At 41.3% G+C, this 23,103-nt stretch overlaps 1 protein-coding gene and 1 pseudogene across 15 annotated transcripts in view; one reads left to right on the top strand and one right to left on the bottom strand.

The window, feature by feature from the left end:
* The window catches only part of BCAS3 (BCAS3 microtubule associated cell migration factor), a 607,306-nt gene that overhangs the window by 134,647 nt on the left and 449,556 nt on the right, over nucleotides 1-23,103 (top strand). For all 15 annotated transcript variants that reach the window (XM_070061000.1, XM_070061002.1, XM_051824721.2 and 12 more), the window contains 2 exons: nucleotides 9,626-9,733; nucleotides 18,089-18,165. In XM_070061000.1, coding sequence (XP_069917101.1) covers nucleotides 9,626-9,733; nucleotides 18,089-18,165 — 185 coding nt within the window. The remainder of the gene's footprint in view (nucleotides 1-9,625; nucleotides 9,734-18,088; nucleotides 18,166-23,103) is intronic.
* On the bottom strand, nucleotides 7,132-7,836 carry LOC103351614 (solute carrier family 35 member E1 pseudogene; annotated as a pseudogene).

Genomic DNA, 23,103 nt, shown 5'->3' with positions numbered 1-23,103 from the left:
TGGTCCTGATCTTGGCTGCTCCATTTCCGATCCAACTCCCTGCCAATGTGCCTGGGAGAGAAGCCGAAGATGACTCAAGTACTTGGGCTCCTGCTACCCAGGTGGGAGACCCAGTGGAGCTTCTGGCTTTGGTCCGGCCCAGCCCCAGCTGTTACAGCCATCTTGGGGAAGTGAACCATTAGGTGGAATATCTGTGTCTCTGTGTCCCTCTTCCCCCTTGCCCCAACTCTGCCTTTCAAATAAAAAATCTTTTTTTTTTTTTTTAAAAAAAGGTTAATGCATTTGAGTTCTGTAGAAATCAAAGGAAGCCTGTATTCTAGGTACAATTTTCATCTGGCACTTTCTACTCCATTTGTGTGATGTATAGTAAAGTAGAAAGTAAAAGCTTGATTTGTCTCTGTATATTTTAGTATAACATGGTATGGGGAATGAGTACTGAGTTTCTGGAAAGACTTCTTGTCGGTCTGCATATGTGGAAAAGTTGGATTGCATGGCTATGCCTCTGAAATGGTCAAGGCTTTTGAAAGGAAAAAATGGAGAACAAAAAGATGGGTTGGGTGTGCTTGTAACTGTGGTGTTGTGTTGAGTGTGCTGATTTTCTTATGAATATATAAATTTGAGAGTTATCAGTTATGTAAGAGTATTTTTTTCTCCACATATAAATAGCATTTTCAGCTCTGGCAAATCTTGTTCAGTTAGTTATAAACTGAAGTCTTCTCGAAGAGAATCTCGGTTTTGACATTCAGTGAGTGAAATGCCAGAGAAGTGGTCAGAATTCTGCTGTTTCATTTATTGTAGCCTTAATAGGCTCCTAATTGATGGTAACAAGTTTTTTGTTTTTGTTTTTAAGATTTTTTTATTTATTTGAGAGAGAGAGTTATGGACAGAGAGAGGGAGAGACAGAGAAAGGTCTTCTAATTCGCTGGTTCACTCCCCAAATGGCCACAACGGCCAGATCTAGGCTGATCTGAAGCCAGTAGCCAGGAGCCTCTTCCCTGTCTCCCATGCAGGTTGGGTGCTCAAGCACTTGGACCATATTCCACTTCTTTCCCAGGCCACAAGTAAAGAGCTGGATCGAAATTAGAGCAGCTAGAACTTGAGCTGGTGCCCATATCGGATGCCAGCACTGCAGACGGAGGCTTAGCCTACTATGCCATGGCCCTGGCCCCAGCAAAGTTGTTTTTTTTTCTCTTCTAGTTGGTGAGCAGAATATTAGGTTTCATTATTCATTGTTTCCTTATCACCAGAGGACTGCATTAATTTGTTGGAAATATTCAGAAAAAAATACTTGCCTTCTTTCACTTTTCAAAATTTGTTTATTTAGTACAGTCCATAGATTTATGTGGTGAACTTAGGTGAGAGGGCTGAAAGAGAGGAGGAAGACAGTGAATGACATGCTTATAAAGCATGGCCTTTCTGACCCCTGGCCTGTCAGTTTTTATGGATAATTTGTAAGTTGTCTTCTAGTTGTAGCTAGATGAAGATTTTTTTTGAAATCATGAAAGGATAATTTCATGGTGTGTGTGCATTTTTCTAGTGTGGTAATGATCATAGTAACATACCCTGTTTAATATGATGGGGCCGGCGCTGCGGCTCACTAGGCTAATCCTCCGCCTTGCGGCGCCGGCACACCAGGTTCTAGTCCCGGTCGGGGCGCCGGATTCTGTCCCGGTTACCCCTCTTCCAGGCCAGCTCTCTGCTGTGGCCAGGGAGTGCAGTGGAGGATGGCCCAAGTACTTGGGCCCTGCACCCCATGGGAGACCAGGATAAGTACCTGGCTCCTGCCATTGGATCAGCGCGCTGTGCCGGCTGCAGCGCGCCAGCCGTGGCGGCCATTGGAGGGTGAACCAACGGCAAAGGAAGACCTTTCTCTCTGTGTCTCTCTCTCTCACTGTCCACTCTGCCTGTCAAAAAATAAAAAAAAATAAAAAAATAAAAAAATTAATATGATGAATTACATAACCTAATATTCTGGAGGAGTAGTAGCATTATTCCAGAGTAAATCCACCTTCTGGTCCTTGGATGAACTTTATCTGCTCTGGTATTGTTGAATTTGATTTGCTTATGGTTTTATTTATTTATTTATTTATTTATTGACAGGCAGAGTTAGACAGTGAGGGAGAGAGACAGAGAGAAAGGTCTTCCTTTCGTTGGTTCACCCCCCAAATGGCTGCTATGGCTGGCACACTGCACCAATCCAAAGCCAGGAGCCAGGTGCTTCTTCCTGCTCTCCCATGTGGGTGCAGGGCCCAAGCACTTGGGCCATCCTCCACTGCCTTCCCGGGCCATAGCAGAGAGCTGGACTGGAAGAGGAGCAACCGGGACAGAATCTGGCACCCCAACCGGGATTAGAACCCAGGGTGCCAGCACTGCAGGCAGAGGATTAGCCAAGTAAGCCGCGGTGCTGGTCATGATTTGCTTATGTTTTATGAATGAATTTTATATTCTTGTGAGATACTTTGTTTTTAGATAGATGTTACTAGCATCATAAAATAAGTTGAGAAGTCACTCATCTTCTGAATTTGTGTATGGTGGCTATAATTTTTTCATTGAACGATGGATATAATTTATAAGTAAAGGCATTTTTGATTTCTTTTTTTAAAAAAGCTTTTTTTTTAAATTTATTTGAAAGAGTTAGAGAGGTAGCGACAAAGACGGGGTGGGGGGGGGAGAGAGAGAAAGAGAGAGAGAGAGAGAGAGAGAGAGAGGTCTTCCATCCGCTGGTTCACTCTGCAAATGTCCACAATGGCTGCAGCTGAGCCGATCCAAAGTCAGAAGCTAGGAGCTTCCTCCGGGTCTCCCACGTGGGTGCAGAAGCCTAAGGACTTGGGCCGTCCTCTGCTGCTTTCCCAAATGCATTAGCAGGGAACTGGATCAGAAGAGGAGCAGCTGAGACTTGAACTGGCACCCATATGGGATGCCAGTACCCCAGGCCACTGTTTTAACCTGCTGTGCCACAGTGCTGGCCTCTAGGATTTCTTTTCCTGAAGTTATAGGTTTAATTTCTATCATATTCTCATGTGTTTAGATTGGTTTTGGTAGTTTGTAGGTGTTAGGAATTTATCTACATCATCTGAATATTCCTTATTTCCTGCTTTTAATTCTTTTCCTATTCCTTACTGACCCCCCCCCCCACTAGAGACAATCCTTTTTTTTTTTTCTTTTAAAAGATTTTTTTTTTTTTTTTATTTTTTGACAGGCAGAGTGGACAGTGAGAGAGAGAGACAGAGAGAAAGGTTTTCCTTTTGCCGTTGGTTCAACCTCCAATGACCGCCGCAGCCAGCGCGCTGCGGCCGGCGCACCGCGCTGATCCGATGGCAGGAGCCAGGTGCTTTTCCTGGTCTCCCATGGGGTGCAGGGCCCAAGCACCTGGGCCATCCTCCACTGCACTCCCTGGCCACAGCAGAGAGCTGGCCTGGAAGAGGGGCAACCGGGACAGAATCCAGCGCCCTGACCGGGACTAGAACCCGGTGTGCCGGCGCCGCTAGGCAGTCTTTTAAAAGATTTTATGTATTTACTTATTTGAGAGAGTTACAGACAGACAGAGGGAGAGACAGAGAAAGGTGTTCTAATCTGCTCATTCACTCCCCAAATGGCTGCAATGGCCAGAGCTGGGCATATTTGAAGCCAGCAGCCAGGAGCCTCTTCCAGGTCTCCCACACGGGTGCCAGGGCCCAAGGACTTGGGCCATCCTTTACTGCTTTCCCAGGCCATAGCAGAGAACTGGATCAGAAGAGGAACAACTGGGACTAGAACCAGCACCCATATGGGATGCTGGCTCTGCAGGCAGAGGATTAAACTACTGTGCCACAGCACTGGCGCTAACAGTCCTTTATTGTTGGCAAAAAATGGGTACAGCTGTTCCCACAGAGTAGTCAGTAATGTTTATGTTTTCAAAACAGTTGACAGTTTTTTAAAAAAGAGGCTTAACAATTTTCAGGTCGTTTAATAATTCAATATTGTTTGTGCTCAGGGCTGTCAGACCTTAAAGTGTTTGTGTCTGGTAATGTCCTGTTGGTAATACTGGTCCTACTGCAGGATGGAAGCTAGGTCTACAGCAAAAGTCAGCAATTCTAGGTGCTTGCTCACCTGGATACACCTTGCTTATCTTCCTTTGTAATAGTGGTTTGATTTTTCCCTACAGTGAATGACTTAAAATAAGGTGCTTAAGAAAACTGAGTCTCGGGGCCAGCATCATGACACAGCAGGTTAAGCTGCTATCTGCAGTGCTGGCATTCAATATGGGCATTGGTTCAAGTCCTGGCTGCTCCACTTCTGATCCAACTCCCTGCTAATGTGCCCAGGAAAGCAGCGGAAGATGGACCACTGCACCCATGTGGGAAATCCAGAAGAAGCTCTTGGCTCCTGGCCTTGGCCTTCCCCTGCCCTGGTTGTTGTGGCCATTTGGGGAGTGAACCAGCAAATGGAACACGGATTCTCTCTCTCTCTCTCTCTCTCCAACCTTGTTTTTCTATAACTCTGACTTTCAAGTAAATAAATAAATCTTTGAAAAAAGTAGAAAAACCGGGTCGCACAACAGTGAACGAACACTATTCAGAAATCCCTTCTGAGCCGGTTTCCCCCCTGTAAGATGCAGGAGTTGGGTTTGACTTAGTGTTGCAGGGCATACCGTCCTGTGGGTGGGCAAACTGTATTCTCTATCACAGAGCTCAGCAGTGAGGAGGGCAAGAGGGGACCAGGGCTGCCAGTGCACAGTGTACTCGCCTTCAAGAGGCCAAGGTCAGCACTGAACTGCTAGGCCTCAAAAACACGTCTCTGTGTTTTGATCTGAAGACTCAGTCTACTGTGATTGTCTCATTCATACCAGTATATGTGCTTTCTATAAATTTATTTAAAGAATTAAATATCCCATTTATTAAGAAACCATAATAAAACCAGACAGTCATTTCCCTTCACCAGCATATCTTGCCTTGAAAAAGGAAATCAGATCAATATACAAATTTTGGCAATGTTGGAAGTTTCATGAAACCTGAATTGAGCCATCATTTGTTTTGGAGTTCAATGGCAAATTTTTTTTTTTTTTTTTTTTGACAGGCAGAGTGGACAGTGAGAGAGAGAGACAGAGAGAAAGGTCTTCCTTTGCCGTTGGTTCACCCTCCAATGGCCGCCGCGGCTGGCGCGCTATGGCCGGCACACTGCGCTGATCCGATGGCAGGAGCCAGGTACTTCTCCTGGTCTCCCATGGGGTGCAGGGCCCAAGCACCTGGGCCATCCTCCACTGCACTCCCTGGCCACAGCAGAGAGCTGGCCTGGAAGAGGGGTAACCGGGACTAGAACCCGGTGTGCCGGCACCGCTAGGCGGAGGATTAGCCTAGTGAGCCGCGTCAATGGCAAATTTGAGGACTTGGTCACCATAATAATACAGATGACAAGTGCAAGATCTTCACAGTGCAAAACCATTGCCATTTGTTGTTCATCTGCAGGTTCCAGCCTCTCATGCTGGAGATAGGTTCTTTTCACAAACAACACCTTGGAGATGGCTGCTTCCTGCTATACAGGGTGGCTGCCTTACAACCTGGGACCTGAGTATTTATAAAGTAAGCAATCAGCAGACAGACAGACAGGGCCTGTCCTGGGATCAGTGGTACCCATGCTTGCAGACAAGCAGGAAAGCCCTTAAACTTGCCAGGTTGTAAGATCACAAAAATCTAACATGTTAAATACAAAATTCCAATGATCAAAAAAGGCAGAAATGACAAAACTAAAACCAAAATCCAAGAGTGAAGGAAGCATCATCACTTCCTCTCTGAAGAGGGAAACATCTCAAGAGGAGAAAATGGGCAAATCCCTGTCTCAAGTGTTGGTCCTGCTCCCCAGGCACCAATGAAAGGTGGGGACAATGTTAAAGAAAGAAGGTAGCCTCTCTTGAAGTCCCCACAAGTCAAGCCAGCAGGACTCTGTGCCATCTGAAGCAACACAGAAAGAAGTCATGAACTCCAGAGGCAGTGGTATTGTCAGTTGCACCAAACACGGGGTTGATACTCTTGGTTCAGTCCTTTTAAGATGACTGTGGTTTTTGAGAGAAGCACTTCAGAAGACTTTATTGTTTCTAGCTGAATACCATGGTGCATTGGACAAGCAACCATGGTAAAAACAAAACCATTTCTGAGCTATAAACCAGTCCTTGTGTGTCCCCCAGTGGGAACCCAGGCATGAAAACACAGCTACAAAATATCCCTAGAAAAGTACAGGATCAGATGTTTTGCCAGCTCATCACAGAAGTGGAAACTCATCCAGAAAGAGGTCAATAGAAACGGCTTGGAGCACTGACCATGGTTTCCTAAAGAGCCCTGTCTCAACTCCAAGAGGAGAGGTGTCCTGTTCTGGCCCAAGAAGAAAAGGTTAGAGGCAAGAGCATTTATTTTCTTTCCCTTTGGATCTGCTGGGTACCAGCACCCTCTTGGATGTCCAGGGCTCAGGCTCTGAGGGTTCAAGACTAAATTTGATGGCTTTGCTCTTGGGCATTTACCAGCGACTGCAAATAGCCACATGGATGATGGGGAAAGCTTCCGCTTTGTAGCTGATGGTGGTGTTTTAGGGAGAATCAAGGAACTCCCAGATTCCTCATCTGCCTGATGCCTGTATCAGTTCTGGATACATCTAAGCAGTGGAAAATGAAAATAAAAGCAGATGATCTGCCGTTCTCAAGTGCAGCCCACTGGTCCTTCCCTTGGCCTTGCCAGCGGTCTTATCTTTTGCTGGCTTCCAGGTCTGTATCTACAGCAGTGCCACCTTTCCAGATGGGGTCCCACATGAGGCCATCTGCAAAGCTGTTTGAGAGACTGCAGTGCCTTGCTTGGGGAAGAACTCTTTACAGAAAGAAAAAACTTGGCCAAGATCACCTCCGGTGACCGACTCTAGGGAGACAGTTGGGGACACCAGTCCCCCATTGTATTTCTTTATGTCTAGGGTCTGAGGTCATTCACCTGGCAGGTGTGTCTTGCTGCTGACGGGGCACTGGCCGCTCCAAAATCTTCCTGGTGATACCTGCTGCACTTTCCCCTCAGCACAGCTATACCTTCAGGTTTTGTCACCAGTTTCTGATTGTGCTGGGGAGCAGGGAAGAGTCATGGCAGTGTGCTGTCCCTGGCCTGTACACATCATGTCAGTTCAGAGTGTATGAGTTTGGGTAGCTCTGCTGCTGGACAATGTTGGCAGCCATCCTAATAGTCTCGGATGTGGGAAAAGGAGGCCATGGTGGGGCTTCTCAGCCTGGCTCTGGTGTCGCTCCTTGCTGGCCAGGTCTGCCGCAGTGACAGGGAAGAGTTGTTTCCAGGCCTGCTGGTTTGCATACTACTTGGGCTTGTTGTCTAGGAAGACACCCAGGGTGGCCATCATGCCTAGGATGTTGGTGCTGGTGACTGCCTTGCACAACATGATCAGGTACACGATGATGACCTTGATTCGCTTGGTGGTGTTGTTGACAGAGTACCTCGGGATGATGATGTTAAGGATGCTGACGGTACTGATGGCCAGGCCACTGGTACACCCACCTCCCCTCAGTGCTGACCAGGAGTGCTGAGAGGTTCACCAGGACCCACGTTGGGTCATTACAAAGACAGTGTGGCAGCCCAGGATGTTCAGAGGGTGGAGATGGTAGATCCGCGAACCCCTCAAGACCTTCTTGGAGAGTCTGTTCTGAAAGGAGAAGCAGAGTGTGGCAGCAAGGGTGCTGACCAGCCCCCACAGGGCAAAAGACAACTCTGATAGTGGCCTGTAGGACACTGCTGCTGATGGGAATGGGTGACCAGTACACCTCGGTGCTTTGCTTCTCCTTTGTGAAGACCAGGGACACAGGCCCACCCAAAGGGGCATGGTGGCTTTGAGTTTTTGGCCATGGTGTTGCCTGTCCTCAGCATGTCCTACAGCAGGTGCAGTGCTGCCACCTGCATGCCCTTGTATGCCCTGCTGCCACCACCATCCTGCCCCAGTGGCTGCCCTTTCCTGCTGGGCCTCTTTTATTGATTTCTTGGGATATGTATATGTGTATGTAAATATATAAGATTTATTTATTTATTTGCGAGATAGAGTTAACAGAGAGAGGGAGAAACAGAGAGTCTTCCATCCACTGGTTCACTCTCCAAATGGCTGCAACAGTCAGAGCTGGGCCAATCCGAAGTCAACAGCCAGAAGCTTCTTCTGGGTCTCCTATGCAGGTGGAAGGGCCCAAACACTTGTACCATCTTCCACTGCTTTCTTAGTCAATAAGCAGGAAGCTGGATCGCAAGAGGAGCAGCTGGCACATGAATCAGTGCCCATATGGTTTGCTGTTGCCACAGGCAGAGGCTTAGCCTTCTGCACCACAGTGCTGGCCCCTATTTCTTGGTATATTTTGATCAGTTCTCTTAGTCTGTTTTCATTGAATTTAAGTCACTTTTCAATTCCTGATTTCTTCAAGTGGAAACATTGGTTACCTCATCTTTCCTTGTGGCAAGAACACAGTGCCTTATTCTTTGAAAATACAAATCTTTTCTCACATTTAATTCAATCATTTGATACTTTTAATATTTTTAATGACACTGTATTGTTCTTTACAAAAATATAGTGACATTTGTATTCTCACCTTGTGTTAGTGAGCTCAGTGAATCAGTGTACTAATTTAATGGTATGTATTGTAGGGTTGTTTATGTATGCTTGTCTACCTACAGATTTGTATTGCTTGGTTTTATACTTTTGCAGTCAGGTTTTCAGTAAATAGTAACAGCTTTGTTTCTTTCTTGTAATTATTATTTTCTTGACTTATACACAGGATCTCCCTTACTATGTTGAATAGAAGTATAGTGATAATGGGCATTCTTTTCTAGTTCCCTGTTTTTTTTTTTTTTAAGATTATTTATTTATTTGAGAGGTAAAGTTACAGACAATGAGAGGGAGGACAGAGAGAAAGGTCTTCCTTCCATTGGCTCACTCCCCAAATGGCTGCAACGGTTGGAGCTGAGCCAGTCCAAAGCTAGGAGCCAGGTGCTTCTTCCTGGCCTCCCATGCGGGTGCAGAGGCCCAAGCACTTGGGCCATCTTCTACTGCTTTCCCAGGCCATAGCAGAGAACTGGATTGGAAGAGGAGCAGCCAGGACCAGAACCGGTGCCCATATGGGATGCCGGCGCCACAGGTGGAGGATTAACTTACTATGCCACGGCACTAGCCCCTCTAGTTCCCTGTTTAATGGTTGTGAACTTTTCAATATTTTACAATTACGTAAAATTACATAAAACATAATGAACATTTGCTAATTTTGTTTTAGTATTAGTTCTCTTTATCTGCTTAAGAAACTATTTCTTTTTTTTATAAATATTTTATTTAAGACCAACAAAACTATTTCTTATAGTGAACATGCTTTTAAATTTATCAGATGCTTTCTTCATCTATTAATATGATTGTTATTTTTCTTGTGCATTGTATTACTTTGATGGGTGATTTTTTTCTTCCTGAAATCTCATTGCTAAGATAAATTGATCAAGATACACTGTGATCATTTTTTCTAAAGAAAGGTTCAGATCAATTTATGAATATAATGTTAATATAGGTTTTTAATATTAGTTTAATAAGAACATGTAGATTCCTGATTTCTCTCTTTTTGAAAATAATGTAATTTTCTTCCATTTAGCACAAGCCCACCTTACTGCTGTGTGGATCTATATTCTCTTCGTACTGGGGAGATGGTGAAGTCCATTCAGTTTAAAACACCCATTTATGATCTCCACTGCAACAAGCGGTAAGCATTTTTTTCTGTTTCTTATAAAAGGTAACTATCTCCTTGGCATGGAGAGCTCTACCAGCTTCATTGATTAGTTTAGATTTACTTAGGAAGTAATTGGAAGGGAACATCTTATAAATTCTGCCCATGAAATAGCCGTAAGATTTCTTGATGAATGTATTCTTTTTTTTTTTCCAAAGATTTATTTATTTATTTATTTGAAAGTCAGAGTTACACAGAGAGAGAAGGACGGCAGAGAGAGAGAGAGAGAGGTCTTCCATCCGATGGTTCACTCCCCAGATGGCCGCAGCAGTCGGAGCTGCGCCGATCTGAAGCCAGGAGCCAGGAGCCAGGAGCTTCTTCCTGGTCTCCCACGCAGGTGCAGGGGCCCAAGGACTTGGGCCATCTTCTACTGCTGTCCCAGGCCACAGCAGAGAGCTGAATCAGAAGTGGAGCAGCCAGGACTAGACCCAGTGCCCATATGGGATGTCGGTGCTTCAAGCCAGGGCGTTTTACTCACTGTGCTACAGCACTGGCCCCAGTGAATGTATTCTTGACCTATTAGAGAAATAGGAATGCAGTACTGTGGGATTTTTATTATAATAGAATATTGTAATTTTTAAGAAAAGATTTATTTATTTATTTTTTTTTTTGAAAGGTAGAGTTAGAGGGAGAGACAGAGAGGTCTTCTATCTGCTGGTTCACTCCCCAATTGGCTGAAATGGCTGGGGTTGGGCCAGGCTGAAGCAAGGAGCCAAGAGTTTCTTCTGGATCTCCTATGTGGTTTCAGGGACCCAAGTGCTTGGGCCATCCTCCACTGCACTCCCAGGTGCATTAGTTGGGAGCTGAAATGAAAGTAGAGTAGCTGGGACACCATCCGGCACCCAAATGGGATGCTGAAACTGCTGGCAGTGGTTTAACCCTCCTGCGGGCCCCAAAATATTTTAATTAAAAATTTTTTTTATCTGTGTGGGGCAACAGAGTTACGAGCGCACTAAAGGATTGGGATTACTTGAAAAATTTGATTTTATAGTGGTTCCAGCTGCTTTCTGCCCATGTAGTTTGTCTGCTCTTCCATCTTTTTGAATGAGTTAACTTTCTCTACTCTTGCAGCTGTATACATACACATGTACCTGTTAAATCTCACCCTTCTCACTTATCCATTCAAATTGTTTTATTCTGACTTCACACTTCCCTCCAGGTAACTATCCCAAATTTCTTCAATTGTCAGCCTTCATGTGTCCCTACAATTATACTCATGCACTCTCTTCAAGGTTATATTGACCTTTGAGTTTCTCATTTATATTGATTAGTTTTGAGGTCTCATCCTATTGAGGTATTTTCAATGTCTCATTCACTAAATATTTATTAAATTGCTTCTGTATACCTGAGACTAATTTCAACCTTATGAATTTAGCAGTGAACAGAACCAGGTTCCCTTATCAATGAAGAAGATTTGGAGTACTCCCATTTTGCTTGTCTTTTTCTTTTCAATTTCTTCTTCCGAATGCATCTATGCATTCTATATATATACTGCATTAGTACCAATTAATTTATAGATGACCTATAAATTTTCATTGCTAATGGTGATTCTGTCCTTTATTTAATAGTTGTGTTTTGATACCTATAAGAAATCTCAAATTTGACTTTTCTGAGAAGGAAATCTTATTAAACTACTACTACTGTTATTTTGTCTATTTTAATAAATAAATATTTCACTTGGCAATTTGTTTGGAGCCATTTGAGATTCACTTTCATACATTCTACCCTTTTTTACATATACAATATCCTTGGTTTTTACAATTTTTACAACAGTTTGAGATTCTCACCAACAAATTTAGCCTTATCTAGCACCCCCCAAAAAAACCCCGTATTCATTAATTTTTTCTTGTCTTCTGGCAACCACTGATGTATTTTCTATTATAGCAGTTGGCCATATTCTGGATATTTTACAGAAATGTAATACATTGCGTACATTGGTCTTGGTGACTGGCTTCCTTCACTTACCATAATATTTGATTTGTTAACTGTTGCATGAATCAATACTAAATTTATTTTTATGACTGAATATTAGTCTGTTATGGTTATACAACATTTTGTTATCCATTCATCAGCTTATTATCCATTCTTGTGGTTTGTGTTTTCATTTTCTTTTTAAAGATTTATTTATTTATTTGAGAGGCAGAGTTACAGAGAGAGAGGAAAGGCAGAGAGAGATCTTCCATCTGCTGGATCACTCCCTAGATGGCTGCAATGGCCAGAGCTGGGCCAGATCGAAGCCAGGAGCCCGGAGCTTCTTCTGGGGCCCCACGTGGGTGCAGGAGCCCAAATATTGGGCCATCCTGCACTGCTCTCCCAGGTGCATTGGCAGGGAGCTGGATTGGGAGTGAAGCAGCTGGGACTCGAACTGGCATCCATATGGGATACCAGCAGTGCATACAGTGGCTTTACCCACTGTGCCACAGTGCCAGGCCCCATGTTTTCATTTTCTTAATGATCAATGATCTCATGTCATTTCATGTGTTCATTGGTCACTCATTTTTATTCTTGAAAAATGTCTATTTAGATTGCTAGATTATTTGCCTCTTTATTATTGAATTGAGTAGTAATTCTTAATTTTAGATAACAGTTTCTTAATACATTTATAGTTTACCAAACTTTTAATTTTTTAAAAAGATATATTTATTTTAAAAGTCAAAGTTACAGGAGGAGAGAGAGCGAGTGAGCGAGAGAGAGAAAAAAGGAGAGAGAGAGGAGAGATCTTCTATCCACTGGTTTATTCCCCAGATGGCCCCAACTTTCAGTGCTGGGTCAAGCTGAAGGCAGGAGCCAGGAGCTCTTTCCAGGTCTCCCATATACTTGAGCCATTATTTTTTTTTTTTTAAAGATTTATTTATTTACTTTGAAAGTCAGAGTTACACACAGAGAGAAGGAGAGGCAGAGAGAGAGGAAGAGGGAGAGAGCAAAGCCAGGAGCCAGGAGCTTCTTCTGGGTCTCCCACGTAGGTGCAGGGGCCTAAGAACTTGGGCCATCTTCTACTGCTTTTCCAGGCCACAGCAGAGAGCTGGATCGGAAGTGGAACAGCTGGGTCTCAAATCGGCACCCATGTGGGATACTGGCACTGCGGGAGGCAGCTTTACCTGCTATGCCTCAGCACCAGCCCCTTGAGCTGTTATTTGCTACTTTTCCTAGGGCATTAGTAGGGAGCTGGATAAGAAGTGGAGCAGCTGGGACATTACCAGAACTCATATGGGATGCTGGTGTCATAGTGTTGGCTTTACCTACTACATCATAACGCCAGTCCATTTGCCAAACTTTGTAAAGATTCTGTGGGTTGGGACTGGCACTGTGGAGCAGCATCCCATTTTGGGTGCCAGTTCAAGTCCCAGCTGCTCCACTTCTGATCCAGCTCTCTGATAATGTGCCTGGGAAAGCAACAGAAGATGGACCATGGGGTCAGGGTCAGTGCTGTGCGTAGCGGGTTAATGCCCTGGCCTAAAGCTCCAGCATCCCATGTGGGCGCCAGTTCGAGACCCGGCTGCTCCACTTCTGATCCAGCTCTCTGCTATGGCCTGGGAAAGCAGTAGAAGATGGTCCAAGTCCTTGGGCCCCTGCACCCGCGTGGGAGACCTAGAAGAAGCTCCTGGCTTTGGCCTGGCCCAGGGCTGGCCATTGTGGCCATTTGTGGAGTGAACCAGTGGATGAAAGATCTCTCTCTCTCTCTCTCTCTCTCTCTCTCTCTCTCTCTGTCTTTCCCTTTCTCTCTATAACTCTGCCTTTCAAATAAAGATAAATCTTAAAAATATTCTGTGGATAATTTTTTTAACATTCTTCATGATGTCCTCTGAAGCACAAAGTTTATAAATTTTTATGACGTCCAGTTTTGCAGATCTTTTCCTTTCTTATTTGCACTTCTGATATCATATGCAAGAAACCATTGTTATAATCCAAGATTATTAAACTTTATATCTGTTTTTTTCTAAGAATTTTATTATTCAGCCCTACATTTAGGTTCTTTCACATCCTGTTGTGTCTTCTGTCTTTTCTACCTACCTATAATCCAATGCATTGGCAATTCCACCTTTGAATTCTACCATAATCTAATTATTTCACACTGTAATCACTGTTACACCTTGTGCAATAAAACCACTGTGGATTATTGCAGTAATCTTCAGATTCTTTCCTCCATTTGCCTTCTGCATACATCATGTGGATTTTTCCTTCTCTCTAGACCTTTGTATATGACTGCAATTTAGTTTGCTATAAGGTGGTATTACAGATTTGTGGGTAAGGATAGGCATTTGGAACAATGGTTAATGTATTTCTTGGGATTCTCACATCCCAAATTGGAGTGCCTGGGTTCAGGTCCTGGCTCTGCCTGCTATTCCAGCTTCCTGTCTGTGCACCCTGGGAAGCAGTAGGTGATATAGATCAAGTAGTTGAGTCCCTGCACATGTATGGAAGACTCAGATTGAGTTCTGGGCTCCTGACTTTGGGGTAGCCCAGTCTTGGTTGTTATGGTGGACATTTGGAGAGTGAGCCAGCAAATTAAAGATCTTTCTCTATCTCTGTGTCTCTGTATCTTTCTACTTGCCTTTCAAATAAAATAAAAATAAAGAAGTTTCAAATTTTTAGTGAAAATACACTGTTCAGTACATGGTTTTAGAGCTGTAGGGCTCATCAGGTGAATTAAATCACTTAGTTGGTAATAAAACAGATTTTCTTTTTAACGGATCTCCTATTTAACGATTCTGTGAATGTTATCTTCCTTTAAAATGCTGGTATTAATAACTTAATAGTCTTTTTGGTTGAATGCGTTTGTGATTCTTCATGAAAGAATGAATAGATGTAATGTGAAAATTTGAATAAACAAAAGAAGACCATTTTTTATGTAGTGGGAAGTTCATTATGCCAAAGTTGTCAGTATTTGACCAAAATTATGTGACTGTATAATCAAGATTACCACAATAGTGCACTAATTTCTAAGGTCTGATAAAGACAGAAATGATGGACAAGAGTACCAATTCAGTAGAGTCTCTCTCTTGCTGTCTCGCTGCCCCCCCATACATACATACATACATACATACCCATACGTGGACGCATATGCTCACATGAACACATTTATGGACACCTGATTTATATTAAACTTGTTACTGCATGCAAATCTGTTCTTCAATAAGTCTGGTTTAGTCACTTGGGTGTTTGTACATTTATATAGAAAAAAACAAATTTTGATTCATACCAATCAGTTCCAGATGAACTGTAGGTCTAAACATGAAAGAAAATACCATTTATTTGTAGGAACATTACAGTTCATTCTATATTTGCAAGACTGTTCAGGTTTTAAAATTATTTCTGCCAGCAATTTTGATAGTTTTTGTCCTTGTAGACATTTGATCATTAGGCTCTGTAACTATTGGAGTGAAGTTGCTTACAGTATTCAAATGTTACCAGTTTAATGACTATAGACTTTGTAATACTATATATAGTTCTCTTTTTTGATCAATCTAGCTAGATATCTAATTTTGGTTATGTTTTATTTTTGGCATATATGTTGTATGTGTTTGTGTACCTGTATGTACTTATATCATGTATATGTTTTCCCTCATTCTCATAATTTCTTCTATAAACAAAGACAATTTAAAACTAGGAGACTGTCAGACAGGATAACAAACTGTTATATGTAGACCAAAAATGATAAAATATAAATTGCATAAAACTTATAAAGAAAAAATGCCTGCCATGGAAACAGTAACCATAAAAGATGGATTTGATAAGATTATTATTATTAGGCAAAATAAATATTAAAAATAGGAACAAAGGATCATTCGTTTCAATAAAGCAAGTCACATAGCAGGAAACTATAAATGGGTGTGCACTCAATAGTAGAAACTCACAAGATTTAAGGGTGATATAATAATACAATGAACATCTTATGTTTTGTGAAACAAAAAAAGAAAATTTAGATCAATCACCATCATGAACACATGGGAAAATCAAATCCAGGAACATATACACAGGCTTATAAATGACACATGGAGGTCATTCTAGCATACAAGAATTGTTTCATTCTGGGGAATCAACCCTTTTATTTTCTTCTTTTTTTCTAACTACTGGTGTACTAACCCAGGCCCTCACCATGGAGCTGACAGCATCTGAGTTCTGAGCAGCACAGGTGAAGGTGACATATATGATCATTGGAATCAAGTGCAATTACTCCCTTCTCACTGGGTACCCTATTTTTTTTTTTAAGATTTATTTATAGATTTAAATTCAGAGTTCTGGAGAGTGGATGATGAGGAAGAGGGAGAGACGGGGGGCAGGGAGAGAGAAAGAAAGAGGGAGAGAAAGAAAGAAAAAGAGAGAGAGGAGAAGATATACTTTCCATCCTCTGGTTCACTCCTCAGATGGCCACAATGGCCAGGGCTAAGCCAGGCAGAAGTCAGGAGCCAGGAACTTCATTTGAGTCTCCCACTTGGGAGGGTCCCAAACTCTTGGTCTATCTTCCACTGCTTTTCCCAGACCATTAGTAGGGAGTTGGATTCAAAGTGGAACAGCTGGGACTTGAACCAGCACTTGTATGGGATGCTGGTGTCACAGGTGGGGACTTTTTCCTGATACACCACAACACTGGTCCCGAGTCAACCTTTTAACACACTGAAAACGAAATACATAATCATCTTAATACTGAACTCACTAAATTGAATGCCCAGTTACATAATCAACACCAAAAACTGTCAGCAAATTAACACAGAAACTCCCTAAACTTAATAAACAACATGTATCATGCCATCTGTTTGGTTCAGTTTACTCTTAATAATAGTACATATTTTCTTTTTGCATGTTTTATTTTTGACGTGTTATGTCTAACATTGTTTGTAAAGGAACAGTAAAAACCTTGGTAAATACAGTTGATTTATGGATTTGCCATTTGTACTTCTGTAATGGTAAATGAAGTGTGTCTTGAAGTGAAGCATTGTGTAGGGGAGATGGATTTGTGCTTTGTTGTAGTAAGTGGATAGGAAGGGAGTTTATTGTTGTTGGATGTTTCTAAACCATCATGTGATTTCCTTTATTGGAGTAACATTATCTCTCTCTTTTTTTTTAAGATTTAGTTATTTATTTTTTTGAAAGGCAGAGTTACAGAGAGGCAGTGGCAGAGAGAGAGAGAGAGAGAGAGAGAGAGAGAGAGAGAGAGAGACACCTTACACCTATTGGTTCACTCCCTAAATGGCCGGAGTTGAGCTGATATGAAGCCAGGAGTCAGGAGTCTCTTCTGGGACTCCCAAGTGGGTGCGGGGGCCCAAGGACTTGGGCCATCTTCCCCTGATTTCCCTGGTCATAGCAGAGAGCTGGATTGGAAGTAGAGCAGCCAGGGCTCGAACCGGCGCCCATAGGGGATGCCAGCACTGCAGGAGGTGGCTTTACCTGCTATGCCACAGTGCTGGCCCCACAGTACCTCTTTAGTTACACAACATACACATACACACATGTAGAGAATTATCATTTAATAATGACAGATAACCTAGTTAACAGAGAAAAAAATCTTTACAGACTCATCCAAAATAGGTAAAAAAAAAACCAATACAGCAGAATAGTATGCCAACATTGCTATTGTTCTGCATCTGCAAGGGAAGTTGTTCCATTTTAACAAATGGATAAAATGAATAAAGCATGCATATTATATAACACCTTTCCCCAACCCATTATTAGTGTCTGGTGCTCATAGTAGTATGTTAAATATTTAAGAACAACTCAAACTTTTTACTTGACTTTTTGCAGTTAAAATTAATATCCTACAAGTAGCAGTATACTATGAATTAGATTTCTAAATGATCTTTGATATTATTTATAGATCTTTGAATCTGCAAAAAGTACTGTTTATACAAGTCATCATTTTAATATATTGAATCAGTAAGAAATGAATTATTTTTTATGAAGTCCCCATTTTACTTAGTTTTCTTAATCTATTTTGGGTTATTCAGCAGTTTTAAGTGACAGATTATACAAATTTATTTTATGTTTAATTCCACGGCTTTGAAACACTACTGGAAAAACAGTTTTTGAACATATAGTTCGTATCATGATCTTATCCATTCCTATTGTAGATTTCTTCAATTTAAATTGGATGAAAATAGAACTTTAAGAGAAAGTGTGTAAAGTGGTGGCTAGTTTTTTTGCTTTTCTTCTGGTCATCTCTTATCTTGTTTATTAAAGAATTTTATTGTTTATATATTTACGTTATAAGAGGAAGGTAATCTAGGATAAATGTTATATGAAGTGTTTTATTTTTAAATGTAGATAATTTAACTTATTCATAGAATTTCACATTTACTTTTATTTTTTCTTTTTGGTTATTTTCTGTAATTTTAGGATCCTCGTCGTAGTCTTGCAGGAGAAAATTGCTGCCTTTGATAGCTGCACTTTCACAAAAAAATTTTTTGTCACAAGTATGTACCAAATTGTTTTATTTCCTGTCATATGCATTCAAGTTTATGCTACTTACTTGATACAATCAGCAAATTAATTGTAATTATGGCATTAGTATTTTATGGGTTTTCACTCATCATGATCTTTGCGATTCTGTGGATATCCTCATTTGTTGGTGTATAATTGTATGATATATATGTTTTAACTTTCCACCCTATTTTCTTGATATTACTGAGCAGTCTGTTCTGTATTGATGCAGTTTCTTCCTACACATTTTTATTGAGTGGGTGTGATTAACTTATTTTTGTATCACTATTATGGTTTCACAGGAGTTGAGACTTTGCAAGCAATTATTTAGATTTCATAATTAGCTTACCATAAGTGAAGAGGTAACTGTTATCTTATATGAAGGATTTGAACATCAGAAGAGTCTGAATCTTGCTTTCCTTCCTTCTTTCCCCACCCCCACAACTTCTACCTGTCAGAAAGTTCAGATGTTTACTTAAATCTGTATATTAAGCAGAGTATAGTAGAAATTATTCATTTCAAAGAAGTGTTAGTTTTGTTGATGTAATTAATATAGAAGTGTGTGGCAAAGGGAATTAAAATATTTTTATTGTGGTGAAGAATTTTTTTGACCTACATATATAAGGAAACTTATGGGAAATGTGTTTTATCAAAGAATTATGCATGTCTTAAAAACTTTTTCTCCAGAATAAACTTATCCTAATTCTCTTTCCATAAATTTTTTGCAGTGCTCTCGTAAAATTACATACATTAATTACTATATATTCACTATAATATAATATAACTTATTATAATACTTTGCTTAACATTTTGTAGACCATGAAAGACCAGGAATGCTCATTCCCTCCAGTGTGTATCTGTCTCTCTCCAAGTTATAAAACTGTAGTGCATTCATACGTTACATCATATTTGTAATTATCTTTATAATCACTTGGGAAATTGAACCTATCTAAGGAACCACGTACGAGTATTTCTGAGTCTCCCAATTATGTGAATATAGAGCAGTGAATCAGTACGTAGTGGGAACAGCAACCCATTGAGATGTAGGATTTTCCCGAGCGTTTAGCTTTGCATGTTGTCAGTAATGTCTTGCAACTCTTGTTAAGAGAACATGTGTGTCTCCTGCCTATGCAACATTAGTTGTCTCTGTTGCCACTGCATTTTCACTTTAAAAGTCAAATATGGGAGTATATATTGGTGGCAATTGTTCCCTTTTAATGTAGGGAACATATAGATACCTTGGTTTTGTTATTTAAGCAAACAAAGATATCTTGCTACCTCCGTGAACGTTAAATTAGGAAAAATATCCAAATGTAATTTTTAATGCAAAGTAATATGTTACATTTGTCAGTCATGTAAGTTTCTTTCTTTGTAGTAAATGAAAGGGCAAAAAGTCAGTTCTAGCAGAAACCAAAAAGAAGTTCACAAGTAAGTTAATGATGGAGATATTTATCTATAGAGAATATGTATATTATAGTTTTTTAGTAGATAAGTAAAAAAATATATCTCTAGTAATTATCCAGTTCAGAATTTTAAAAGAAGTTGTACGTTTCAGTACAGAAGTGTCATTTAAGATATTTAGAGTTGTATATTAGCTTTATAGGAAAATTTGAAATAATTTCATACATTACAATGAAAATATACCTTTCATAATACTGTATGACAATAGTACTTTTTTAAAGCTTAGAATAGTCTACTAACTTTTTGAATTAAATGATATAGATAATAGCTTCTGTCTTATATATTAGTTTCTACATTTGAGTGGGATTTGTTGCTACTAACATTTGTATCTGTCATTTCACCAATTTGCTTTGGAAAATGTCTGTGTGTAAGTAGAAAAAGTAATTAATTCCCCCATGTACTTATCATCTAGTTTTAGTAATTATTACATCATGGACATTCTTCCCAGTTATTTCTTACCCAGTTATTTTGAGGCATGTATCAGACATTGAATAATTTAGCTTGTTACGGATTTTTAAATCTATTTGATGTGGATCTCTTAGAATTGGAAATGTTTATTACTTACAGGTTTACATGGAGTAGTAAATGAAAGTACAGCTTTGTGCAGATAAATGATGGAAATGAGTGTAACAAACTTTGCATTTAATACCAGTGTTGTCTTTGAAGGGCTGGTTTTCTTAGTTTTGGTATTGTCAGAAATCATGACAGTGTGTGTCCTAAGGCGAGTCATGATTCGATAGGAGTATTAAGTCAGGGCTTTTGGGAGACTGTAATGTTCTTTTTTTGAGTCTGGTGGTTGTTTATGTGAGCATATATTCACCTTGTTTATTTGGATACTTCATATTTTATATTAAACGAAAGTTCAGAATACAAGAACAAAAGTTTATGCATATGATTTTAGGTTGGTAATATTGGTGGTGTTTGAAAACTATTTGAAGAAATTTAGTTGTTTTCTTCAATTGTTTTATATCAACCCTTAGAAAAAATTCAGTGTGATTTAGTTTTGAAAATTTAGGAACAAAGATGCCATTTCATAAGTTGAAAGAAACAGTTTTTTCCTCCTATTTCTGCATCTCTGCCTCCTTCTACCCCATTGTTCGCTTACTCAGAAACTTCGGGCAGATAGGAAGAGGCGTGGTATAGGTGAAACATATACATACGATGGGTTTCAAAATTGATTTTGTCTGTTGTGGTGGAATGAGAAGGCCGTGCCAAGATATAGGATATTGGGATTTGAAGACAGGGAAGCTGCTGGGATAGGGAATACTGAGATAGCACTTGTGGATTCCTATTTGCCAGTGATATCTAGTTTTTCTCCCATTGATTGGTACCTGATCTTTAAAGATGTAGGATCAGACCCCAGATTAAATGACAAGATCTCTTAATTACAGTGCTATGTTGATTGTGCAAATGTTGATCTTTGAAGAGTTCTTTTTAATAAGTTCTTATTTGAGCATGTTAGTTATTTATGAATAGAATGAAGGGGGTGTAAAATAAGTAGAGGCAGCTCTGTCCATCAGAACAAGCCTAATGGGAACTTGTGCCAAAGAGTGGAAGGAACAGTCAAAAGAACTGATAGAGAACTGGTAATGGATCACATCCAATATGATGAGAAAGGAGACTTCTTTGTATTTGAATGTAAATAAAAGTAGCTTTGAGCAGCTGTCTGATGTGGAAATCTAACACCCAGGTATGATTAGGAAAACAAAAGACAGAGACTGATGGATGTCATTACCAGTCATTTTGAGTGTCCTTAAATTGAAAGGTAGATAGGAAGTCTCCAGGGAGTCCAAAGAAGTGTTCAGTACATGTTCTAATTTCCATTGGATACTGTGGTTACTTAGAGGTGGAAAAATTATTCTTTAGAATCTTAATGTTATTACTTTGTGTAGTATGCATCTTCTTCGTTTATATTAATGATGAATTACCAATGGAGCAAATAGAAATAAATTTAAAGTAGCTTCAATGTGCAAAATTATTTTCAATTTTAGAAAGAGAAGCTTTATCTTTTATGTTAAGATGTAAGTCTGTAAACATTTATGAAAAGTTGGGTGTGGTGGATCTCACCTTTTTAGCAGAAGGGAGGGTAAGATCACTTCGTTCGGCATAATCACACCCTCACCTCCTCTCTTCCAAGGTGATCAGTGCCCAGCTGTTAGTACCATACTCATCCGTGCTGCTTGTGAACCACAGAGTGGTGAGAGCATGGATCCCGTTGCAGTGACCTACCCTAGGTAGTCAGGGAGCTCTGAGCTTGTGGAGCCACTCATATTGATTTCCTAGTGACCCAGCTACACCCTGCACCCTCTAGTTCAGTGACAGAGTTCCCCACAGTCTCAGTACAAAGGCTCCCACAGTTACAGGGTACAGAGGATCTGCTCTGCCCTGCTAGCCTGTCAAGTCCACAGAGAGGCCGGGTTCTCAGAGCTCCTTCTGGGTGCTCTGCTAGGCGGTTTGAGCCCTGGAGCCTGTGATACAATGAAGTGCTGGGGCAACCTCACAGTCCTACTTGAGTTCTGGCCCCCTGTCCATCTTCCCAGCTAGGCCAAAAATCAGCGGGGAACATGGAATTTTTCTCTCTGGTGGAATCTCTGTATCACACATGTACACTCTTAAGAGCCACTGGCAACAGCCACCACTCGTTTCTCAGTGGTGCCTTCTCCTTGCTAATTGCCAGGTGCATACAGCCGAGCTTCTGCTGCCGCTACCACTAATAAGATGGTGTCTCGTCCCTTCCAGTTGCTGGGCATATGCACAAGTTTCTGCAGCTGTTGCTTATGCCCAAAACAGCACCTCCCCTGTCCCTGGTTGCTGGGTGCCATTGCAGAGGGCAGGGGAGGGATGGGAAGAGAGAAATGTGCCCCTTTTTTTCCGCTGGGTCAGTGGGTACCCTGTCCCCCTTAGGGCTCTAGGCCAGTCTCATGTGACACTCTCCCTCTGACTGTGTCACCAGTGGCACTGGCTGCTGCAGTCTGATCTCACCTCACTCTGCAAAGATGGCACGTTGCTGGCGCTTAGCTGCTTCGGTCTTGTGTCTGTGCTTATGCTACGCATCTGTATCCTCCACACCAATCCACGCTGTTCCTCTTTCTTCCTGTAGAATTTCCACTGCCATTTTCTCTCTTTCCTGAGAATATACTTCATCCACTTTTTTTTTTTTTTTTTTAAACTTACCCCTAGCCTAGAGCAGTATGCCCTGCCCTATTCCTCTGTCTTGGAATCCTCCTAATCTATACTAGCTCCGTTTGTTGTCGCTCCCCGTCTTCGTGGAGGAACGACACAGGACCCTGCGCTGTTCTTTTGTCTGCTCGGCCCTCCCCGGGTTTGCTGCTGGTTCTTCCCTGGTTGGCAACCATCCCTTCCACCTCCGTGGAAGGGCGGTTCCCCCTGCCACATTCCCCACTTCCGCGGGGGAGTGGCACACCGCCGGCCGGCTCTCTCGGGGGCTGCACAGGTGTTCCTCTTAGATG

Source organism: Oryctolagus cuniculus, chromosome 17, assembly GCF_964237555.1.
Source record: "Oryctolagus cuniculus chromosome 17, mOryCun1.1, whole genome shotgun sequence".
Taxonomy (NCBI): Eukaryota; Metazoa; Chordata; class Mammalia; order Lagomorpha; family Leporidae; genus Oryctolagus; species Oryctolagus cuniculus.
Note: the sequence above shows the minus strand (reverse complement) of the source record. Positions and strands in the feature narration are given on the sequence as shown.